This window comes from Phyllostomus hastatus, unplaced genomic scaffold, assembly GCF_019186645.2.
Source record: "Phyllostomus hastatus isolate PE091 unplaced genomic scaffold, TTU_PhHast_1.1 phas_contig_468, whole genome shotgun sequence".
Classification (NCBI taxonomy): Eukaryota; Metazoa; Chordata; class Mammalia; order Chiroptera; family Phyllostomidae; genus Phyllostomus; species Phyllostomus hastatus.
In genome coordinates, this window is record NW_025333884.1 from 1367858 (window position 1) to 1378460 (window position 10603).

A 10603-nucleotide genomic window follows, 5' to 3' on the forward strand; every position below is an offset into this window, starting at 1 on the left:
AGAGACATTAATAAGTTAAAACATACAAGTACTGTACTCAGATCAGTGCTTTCCTCCCTTTTATATATTTGACACAGATGATAATTTGGTGATGTCCTCCCCAGACCCTGACTCCCAGAGTTTATCTTTAGCATAAACAAATAATTTTCTAAACCAGGATCATTTAGAGCGAAAGGGGGCTCTCATCAGACAGCACAGATTATAGTTTTGTCTTTCCCTATACAATGCTTCTGTCTGTTCTTCCTCAGTGAGAACACTGGCTCCCACATTCACACATGCACTCATTTGTTCAGTGCAGTAAGACATTTAAAGTAGTTCCAGAATTGATTTATCCACATGACCCCAGAAAACAAACCTACATAAAAGAGTTCTGGATTTGATTGCAGTTAGTGTGCAGCTACCTGAGCTGGGTATACATTCAAATACTGTGTTCATAATTTTTTTTCTTTCTTCATTGTGGTTATGGTAGCCATTGAAATATACCAATGCGTTCATTTAGTTCCATTTCAGTGTTTTATCTCTTCCCATGCTTGGCAATTTTATTTTTAGAACATGTAAAACATTAATGTGATTTTTTAAAAAAGCATGCAGAATTCTATTATCAGAGAAGTTTCAGTCCCTCCCTTAACTCTCTTAGTCTGTGGACATCTATTTCCCATCCCTGACTGGCAATCTCTCCTGTGAAAAAGCCACAACAAGGCTTTAATCTGTGCCCTTGTTGAGTGTAAGGAGAGGAGAGGGGAGAGCTGGATAGAGGTGGAAAGCCCCAGGTTCCTCAGAGCACTGCAGAGCCTGCTGTTTACTGCCTCTCCTCTAGAAAACTCCTGTGGCCAGGGACTCGACTCTATATACTAAAGAATAAAATGAAGAAATTCAAATGGCCAGTTATAAAAGCAGTTAGGGGGATGTAAAGTATAGCACAGGAATGTAGTCAGTAATATTGTAATAACTATAAAGGGTGCCAGGTGGGTACTACCCTTATTGAGGGGATCGCTTTGTAAGTCATATAAATGTCTAACCACTATGGTGTACACCTGAAACAAATATAAAATTATATTGAACATCACCTGTAATTGACAAATAAAAAAATAATATTGTAATAACTATGTATGGTGTTCATTGGGTACTAGACTTACCAGGTGATCACTTCATAAGGTATATAACTGTCTAATCACTATGTTGTACACCTGAAATTAATATTGTATGTCAATAAAAAAGCCTTCCAAATCAAAGGCCTAGATAAGTAAAAATATATACCACGCTCCCATGTTTGGAAGACTAAATAGAGTCAAGTCGTCAAATCTAATCCCCCAACTCTGACCCCACTGAATACTAAAGAAGGACAACTTGGTGGGGAGATTTCTTCTAGACTCTGTCATCCTGGGATTTGGTGGGGAAAAAAGATGGGTGAGTGTTTCAGGAGAGATGGTAATCCTACATCTCTTTGCATCATTTTCTCAACTCGGCAAGGCTTTTAATCTTCCTGGATAACCACCACTGCTGCCACATCGCCTGGGATATGGGGATCTAGTGCTTTGGATGCTGGGCCAGTCAGTAGCCTCTAAATAATACACAGGGAGCAGAGAATGCAGAATATCAGAGCTCTCTGCAAAATTATCCTCTTTCTTCTGCCCTATCAACATAATACCCTTTGATATTTAAAACCCATTTATATGTCTAGGAATCTTCTTTTACCATTATCAAGTTGTTCATTTTCCCCTTTTATTTTGACCATAGTTGCAAATATTAGTTTCATTTATATCTGCTACATTTTTATCAAGTATAGTTACTTTTATTTCTATTACTTTATTTTTTATCTTCAGGGCTATCTTCTACTGTCTAATGTAAAATTAAGCAAAATGCATCAGTTAACATTAAAATGTTTTTGTCTGAGTTTAAAATTATGTCCTCAAGTCTATTTAATTAGGCAGGCTGATAATGTTATTCAAATTCTCTATATTCTATTTATTTTTGTAAACTCAGTGACATTTTTCAGATAAATATCTATTAAACTCCATTTAGTCTCCTTCTGTTTCCTAAAGCTTTTTATGTCTAAAAAGGTGTTTGTCAATTCAAAATCCTACAGGATTAAGCCATTAATGTACACAGGTAAACCTAGTTCTGTCAACCATTCATCATAGAAGAATACTGGCCAGGACCATAGCACTTTCTGATTTTTAAAGAGAAGCAAAATCTCCAGATTGTCTAAAAGTGGGTATATAATCTAAAAAAAAATTAAACTACAGAGTGGGAAAGAAAAGATAACTATTGAGGCATAAACTGCCATTTTCCACTGTTGTGTAGCCTATGATTTGAAAAATGTTATGCATCAGTTTGCATCCACGTACCCTAAATAAAATGCTGGTAAATCATATACAACTTGGAAGAGAACTAGTTGACTCCTTCAGAGTAATTTAAATCAGTATTTCTATATCCAGTAGTATGAAGTAGAATTTTGCAAATATAAAAAAGGTGAAATTTGTTAATATAACATTTGCTGCATAAGTAAACTAACACATATACTCTTTCTCTCTAGATCATCTGGCTTTGAATAAAATAAACAACTTCTGGGTATTGACATTACGGCTTCTAGTGAGTTGGTGATGGGGACTCTCTTCCTCTTCCAGACTGGAATTGGGCTCCTAGGAAATGTCTCACTCCTTTGTTTTTATGTACTGACTTCATTCACTAAACACACTCAGCGACCTGTAGATCTAATACTCACCCACTTAGCCTTAGCCAACTCCCTGTTCCTTCTCTGTAGGGGAATCCCTCAGATACTGGATGCTTTTGCTTTCAAATATTTTATGGGAGAAGTTGAGTGTAAAGTTAACTTTTATACTCAAAGAGTGGCCCGGGGGGTTTCCCTCTGCTCCACCTGCTTCTTGAGTGGCTTCCAAGCTAGCATGCTCAGCCTTGGTAACTCCAGGTGGGCAGAACTCAAACGCAAAGCTCCTAAATTTATTCCATCCTGCTGTTCCCTCTGTTGGGTTCTTCATCTCCTAATACATTCTGCTGTGCCAGTGAAAATTACTCACTCGGGGCATACTGCAAACATTACAAAAATAAATTTGGGATTGTGTTCTGGAAAAGGAATAGATTCATTTACATTGTCATTCCATGCATTCCTGTTTTCCTTCACTGATATTTTGTTTTTGGGACTCATGATTTGGGCCAGTGGCTCCATAGTGATCTTCCTGCAAAGACATAAGCAGAGAGTCCAGTATATTCACCGCACCAGCCTCTCTCCCAGAGCCTCCCTGGAGACCACTGCCACTCACACTGTCCTGCTTCTGGTGAGCTTATTTGTTTCCTTTTATTCTGTCTCCTCTGCCTTTTTCATTTACCTCACTTGCTGTGTCACCTCAAGCCTGAGACTGTGGAACATCAATGTCTTCCTGGCGGCTTGTTTCCCAGTTTTCAGTCCCTTTGTGCTCATCACCCGTGATATTCAACTCTTCAGAACTTACTTTGTCAGTGGTGGTAAAATGAAAACCTTCAAATAGCCCGTTTACAAACTACACTTGTTCATTCAGCAAATTTAAGCACTCAATATTTGACAACTGTGCATCTCACTGTAGAATCATCTGAAATTTATCCTGGTTATTTTCAACATGAGATTTCAATCTTGTTATTTAACTTAACTTTCTAAATGCATTTGTTATTTTCTCTTTGAATATTGCCTTCCAATGTAACAAATGAGTTTTCCTCTCCTGCAAAAACGGCACAACCCAAGAAAAAGGGTTTACTTATATTGATACTTGGCATTATCCTAAGGAAATGGCACAGCTTATATAATAACCCTAATGAAATGGCATCTCCTCTACCACACATGAGTTGAATTAGCATTTTAGGGACTCATTCTTTAACATGGATCAGCTAGTGCCTAGCAGGCATTGAACTTGGAAGATGCATTTACAGGGGCATCAATGAAAATGTGGATTAAGGATCTCCAAACATCCACATGAAAAGAAGGACAGAATCAGTGTTTTGCAGAACTACAGAAATCAAAGTCTTTCAGCAATCTGGAGAGTGTTTATTCAAGAAAGCAGAAAACCTTGGCAAGACGAGTGAGTTTTTTCATCTTACCTTTCCCTATTCTTATCCTCTCCATCCCAGGCTGCACAGTAGCTTTGAAACCAACAGCCTCCAAACTCATGGTGAAAAGCTGTAGTCTGGTAGCCAATGGAGAGAGCATAGTGGGGTTAGAGCTCTTTAAAATCGCATTCTGAGAGAACTGTTATCATTTGACTTGACTGGCACTTCACTGGAAGACCCCACTCACAGAGGCTATATTTATTTGACCTGACTTGGAGCTCACCCAGTATAAAACAGCTTTTTCCCTAGGGGCATTTGTTGGAAACATTAGCAATTTTTTAACACCCTACAGGGAAAATTCTCAAGAATATACTGTATGTTAGTCAATAAAATGTGTTTCAATAAACTTTAAAGGATTGAAATCACCCCTGACTTGTATGGCTCAGTCAATTGAGTGCCAGCCTACAGACCAAAGGGGTTGCTGGTTCCATTCCCAGTCAGGGCACATGCCTGGGTTGCAGGACAGGTCCACAGTAGGGGTCCCTCAAGCGGCAACCACACATTGATGTTTCTCTGCCTCTCTTTCTCCCTCCCTTCCCCTGTCTCTAAAAATAAATAAATAAAGTCTTTTTAAAAATAAAGGATTAAAATCATTCAATGTTCTTTGATTACAATGGGATAAAATTAGAAATAAGTAACAGAGAAAATGTGGGAAACCTCACAAGTATGTGTAAATTAAACACACTCTTAAATAACCAATGGAGCAAAAAATAAATAAATTACAAGGGGCCCTGGCTGGCATAGCTCAGTGGATTGAGCGTGGGCTGTGAACCAAAGTGCTGCAGGTTCAATTCCCAGTCAGGGTACATGCCTGGGTTGCAGGCCATGACCCCCAGCAACCACACATTGATGTTTCTCTCTCTCTCTCTATCTATCTCCCTCCCTTCCCTCTCTAAAAATAAATAATAATACAATCTTTAAAAAAATAAATAAATTACAAGGGAAATTAGAAAATACTTTAAGGTGAATGAAAATCAAAACACTGCATACCATAACTTATGGGATGGGAGAAATTTGTAGCTGTTAATGCCTACAATATTGAAAAAAGGAAGGAAGGAAGGAAGGAAGGAAGGAAGGAAGGAAGGAAGGAAGGAAGGAAGGAAGGAAGGAAGGAAGGACTTGAATAATAAACTAACCTTCCATCTTAAGAAACTGGAAAAAGCCCAGACTGGTGTAGCTGAGTGGGTTGGGTATCATCCCACAAACCAAAATGTCACCAGTTCAGTTGGTCAGGGCAACCAATAAGTGTTTGTCTCACAGACCAATATTTCTCTCCCTCTCTTTCTCCATCCCTTAGACTGGACATTAGACTCCACATTAGACTGGACCTATTCATGTAGTTTTGGAAAGAATTGGATGGTACCAAATTTAAGTGTTTGTACATAGGTTTAGGGTAACTTTTCCCATTTTTAATAGAGTTTCTACAATATTTGTTTCTTATTAAGTTTTTCTTTAAGTATTACATATCGTAACTGTGATGCAACAAAATAACTTTTTTCCCCTAGTGGCTTGCTGCTGGTTTTAGAAACTTACATTTTTGTTATTTAATATTTGGTGGTCACTGATTTCTTAATAATTCCAGTTGTTTTTATTTGGTGATCTTTTTCCCTAGGAAAACAAAAGTATCAGAGGTACAATGAGTGTACTTTATCTATAATGATTATTTTCCTAAATGAAAAAACATTTATTGCTTTTCCTATGACTTTATAAATGGGAGCTTATGAAAAATTCAAGCAGGCTCAGAGTTATGCTATTAAATCGACAGAATAGGAAGTCCCAGACCTGGTTCCTCCACAGATATAGATTTAACAATATCTGAACCAAAATACCTCTATGAGAATTGCAGAATCCAGTTAAAAAGTTGCAAGCACAAAGGCAAGCACAACGCTGAGAATAGCTGCATTAAAATGGGTAAGAAGAGCAATTCCACTTTACTCATGCCAGCCCAGCTCAGTGCCAGGAGAGACCACCCTGGCTCATAAGTTCTCCCTTGAGGGAAAGGAGTAAAGTGGAGCATGCATGCAAAATTCTGGCTTTTTGGAGGGCTACCTGATGGGCTGGTTTCTGCCTAGCTTCACCTGGAGCACTGATGGAGCCAACATAATTTGAATACCTGGAGGCCACCGAGAAAGTCAGGGGCAACTTGCTGCAGCCAGTACAGTTCAGTAAAGTCAGGAGAAGGAGCATACCCTGAGGCTTCCACCTTGGGAGGGAGAAGACTGGAGCATGTGTCTAGCATTCTGGCTTTTCAGAAGGGCACCAGAGGGACTGGTATTTGCCTTGCCCGATTCAGTGCACTAACAGGGACCAGCATACTTTGGATGCCTGGTCATTGCTGAGAACAAGGGAGAGTGGGGCAGCTTGCTGCTGTGGAACCAGACAGCAAAACAAGCAAGAGATTACAAGCTCCTGTAAAAGAGACTGGCAAGCCTCTAACTGTGCAATGGCACACACAGGCCCAAAGAAGTGCCATCCTGCCTCCTGCCCAGAAAGGTTTCAGAGGTCACCAGAATATCTAACCAGGCTTATCGGTCAGGTTTTCCTCCTAAACAAAGCCACTCTATACAGACTGGAAGAAGTAGCTGTTTTCTCAGGTGTGTGGATCTCAAAACGAAGTCATTATTTATACACACAAAGAAAAAGCACAGCCAAGTACAGAAACAAAGGTTAATGTCCAGAAATCGATCCTAAACAAATATAGGTATCAGTTTCTCCTATGTGCATACCTTCACAAGCTCCAACACTTCCCTTGCGTAGAACAATGTTAAAAATATGGAATACAGCCCTGGCTGGTGAGGCTCAGTGGATTGAGTGCTGGCCTGCAAACCAAAGGATCACCAATTCAATTCCCAGTCAGGGCACATGCCTGGGTTGCAGGCCAGGTCCCCAGTAGAGAGTGTGTGAGAGGCTACCACACACTGATGTTTCTCTTCCTCTCTTTCTCCCTCCCTTCCCCTCTGTCTAAAAATAAATAAATATATATTTTTTTTTAAATCTGGTATACACACTCCACATTCCCCCCTTGTTCATACAATCATAAATACATATGCAAATGCACACAGTTGCCTTCAATTCCTATTTTAAATTTTTTAATTTCATCACAAATATTTATAACTAATGATGAATATATTTTTAAAGCATACACTTGTGTAAATACAATCCAGTTTAAGAAATGGAATACATGGCTTAACTTTGATCTCTTTTGCAAACTTCTCTATGTTTCCTCCTTCCTGAAGTTACCAGATTTCTGAGTTTTATTTACCATATCCTTGTTTTTCATTATGTACCACTTAATATACAAAGTATAATTTATTCTGCCTCTTTAAAATTTTATGAATAGAATCATACTATATGGATATTTCTATGACTCTTTGCTCATCATATTTGTTTTTCACTGTAATTTTCACTGCTGTGTACTATTCCCCTATATAGGTATTTGACACTAATTATCCATTCTACCTTTGATGGGTATGCTTCATTTCCAGATTTGCTTCCTTTAAATTTTAATTATATTTTATTTTATTTTTAAAGATTTTATTTATTTTACTTTTAGACAGAGGGGAAGGGAGGGAGACATAGAAGGACAGAAACATCAATGTGTGGTTGCCTCTCACATGCCCCCTACTGGGGATCTGGCCCACAACCCAGGCATGTGCTTGATTGGGAATTGAACCTGGGACCCTTTGGTTCAGAGGCCAGTGCTCAATCCACTGAGCCACACCAGCCAAGGCTATAGTTTATTGATTGTGCTGTTACAGTTGTCCCAATTTTTCCCCCTTTGCCCCCCTCCACCCAGCATGCCCCACTCCCTCAGGCAATGCAACACTATTGTTCATGTTCATGGGTCCTGCATATAAATTCTTTGACTACTCCTTTCCTATACTGTACTTTATATCCCCGTGGCTATTCTGTAACTACTTATTTGCACTTCTTAATCCTCTAACCTCTTCACCCATTCATTCACCCCCTCCCATATGGCAATCATCAAAAAACTCCTCATATCTATGATTCTGTCTCTGTTCTTCTTTGCTTAGTTTTTTAGATTCAATTGTTGATAAATATATATTTATTGCCACTTGATTGTTCATAGTTTTGATCTTCTTTTTCTTAAATAAGTCCCTTTAACATTTCATATATTAATGGTTTAGTGATGATGAATTCTTTTAGTTTTTTTCTTGTCTGGGAAGCACTTTATCTGCTATTCGATTCTAAATGACATCTTTGCTGGGTAAAGCAATCTTGGCTGTATGTCCCTGCTTTTCACATCTTTGAATATTTCTTGCCACTCCCTTCTAGCATGCAAAGTGTCTTTTGAGGAATCAACTGATAGTCTTATGGGAACTCCCCTGCAAGAAACTAATTTCTTGCTGCTTTTAAGAGTCTCTCTTTATCTTTAACTTTTGGCATTTTAATTACTATGTGTCTTGGAGTGGACTCTTTACATCCATCTTGTTTGGGATTCTCTGTGCTTCCTGGACTTGCATGTCTGTTTCCTTGACCAAATGAGGGAAGTTTTCTTTCATTATTTTTCAAGTAGATTCCCAATTCCTTGCTCTTTCTCTTCTTCTGGTATTCCCCTTACGTGATACAATACTTGAAGTCATCCCAGAGGCTGCTTACACTATCCTAATCTTTTTTATTCTTTTCTCTTCTTATTGTTTGGAGTGTGTGTGTGTGTGTGTGTGTGTGTGTGTGTGCTTTCTTATGTTCCAAATCATTGATTTGATTCTCAGCTTCACCCACTGTACTGTTGTTTCCCTATAAATTGTTCTTTATTTCAATTAGTGAATCCTTCCTTTCTACTGGATCTTTTTTATGCTGTTGAGGTCCTCATAGATTCTTTGAGCATCCTCATAAATAGTGTTTTGAACTCTGCAACTGATAGATTGCTTATCTCCATTTTGTTTAGTTCTTTCTCTGGAATTTTGACGTGTTCTTTCATTTGGGCCATGTTTCTTTGTCTCCTCATTTTGGCAGCCTCCCTGTTTGTTTATATGTATCAGTTAGAGTTGCTATGACTCCCCATTCTGGTAGTGTGGCCTGATGTAGTAGATGTCCTATAGAGTCCAGTGGCATAGCCTCCCTTAACACCCACGCCAGGTACACAAAGTACACCCTTTTGTCTGAGCTGAGTACACTCTCTTCTTGTAGGTGAGCCTTGATTGCTGTTGGCAGGTTGATGGGAGGGATTTAACCAGGCCATCAGCTGCGAGGACTAGCTGTGACCACTGATGACCAACCTCCGCGCTTCATGGAGGATCAGCTGTGCAGGGGCAGGATGCTGGTGATCTGACATGGTCTGGAGCAGTACACCTGGTGCACAGGCTCTGGAGTTTCCCAAGTGCTACAGGCCAAGGTCAGCTCCCATCTGTGTTTTGCCCAGGGCCACCCTGCCCAGGCCACAGGGCAGTCTGAGATGGCTGCTACTTGTTCTGGGCTTGAGGCTTCCCAGGTGAAGCCAAGTGGTGAATGTAGGCCTGCTGTTATTAGGGGGGCCACTTAGCAAGAGGTATGGAGACTTGGGGTTCACTGAGGCTGGCTGTTTCTTGTTTGAGAGGTTTTAGAAATCCTTGTGTAGCATGAGCCAGGACCAGCCACTCACATGGAAAAGTCTCTGTTAACAGGTTAGATAGGCCTATAAGTTCGGTGGGACAGAGTCTCAGAGTCTCAGGGCAGTTTTCCAGGCACATATAGTGGCTGGTAGTCAGGGTGGGGCAGGTTAGGCAGGTTGATGGAGTCTCAGATACGATACTCGCCTGCCAGCCAGCGTTGTGGCTTTGGGGGAAGGTTAAGAAAAGGGACAATGGCCTCTTCCTGTCTTTCCGTCTGGGAGAAAGTTGTCCCCCAGCTGTTGCCTTGATGCCAGATTCTTTAGTTCCTCATGTATGCAACCAGTGACTTTCAAGCTGCTACTCCAGTGCTGGAGCTCAGAGGGAGTGAGTCTGAGTAAGTCCATGTGTGGGTACTCTCAGATGAGCTGCTTGGGACTCCAGGAGTTTCTTCCACTGACTCAGTCCCTGCTGGTATTTGCAGCCAGAAGTTATGGGGACTTATCTTCCTGGAACTGGAACACTGGGCTGGGTGGTCTGGTGTGGGGCTGGGACTCCTTGCTCTCAAGATATTCCTGTTGAATTTTTATCTACCACACATGGATGTGCGATCAGCCTCCTCCACATCTCTACCCCTCCTACCAGTGTGGATGGATGTGGCTTCTTTCATTCTGTAATTGTCAGACTTCCATTTAACTTGATTTCTGATGGTTCCGAGTGATCATTTTTCTATATTTTCATTGTAATTTTATGTGGTTACACAAGGAGGTGAGCCATATTTACCTATGCTACCATCTTGACTGGAGGAGAAGATTTATTTGTTACTGCAATATTAGTGAAAACAATACCATTGATTTTGATGACGGAGTGTTTTAGTGAATTTTAGTTGTAAAGAAGGCAGTTGGGGTGAAGCAAATAGAAGTCATCTAGACCTCTCCTCAGTTTGTTTCTCCTCC

General features: G+C 40.1%; 1 protein-coding gene across 1 annotated transcript; it reads left to right on the forward strand.

The window, feature by feature from the left end:
- Positions 1 to 2573: 2573 nt before the first annotated feature.
- Positions 2574 to 3506, forward strand: LOC123822913 (vomeronasal type-1 receptor 1-like; the record flags this gene model as incomplete). Its single annotated transcript, XM_045845087.1, has 1 exon — positions 2574 to 3506. A coding segment is annotated over one exon (933 nt), but the record flags the coding sequence as incomplete, so codon positions are not given.
- Positions 3507 to 10603: the final 7097 nt, after the last annotated feature.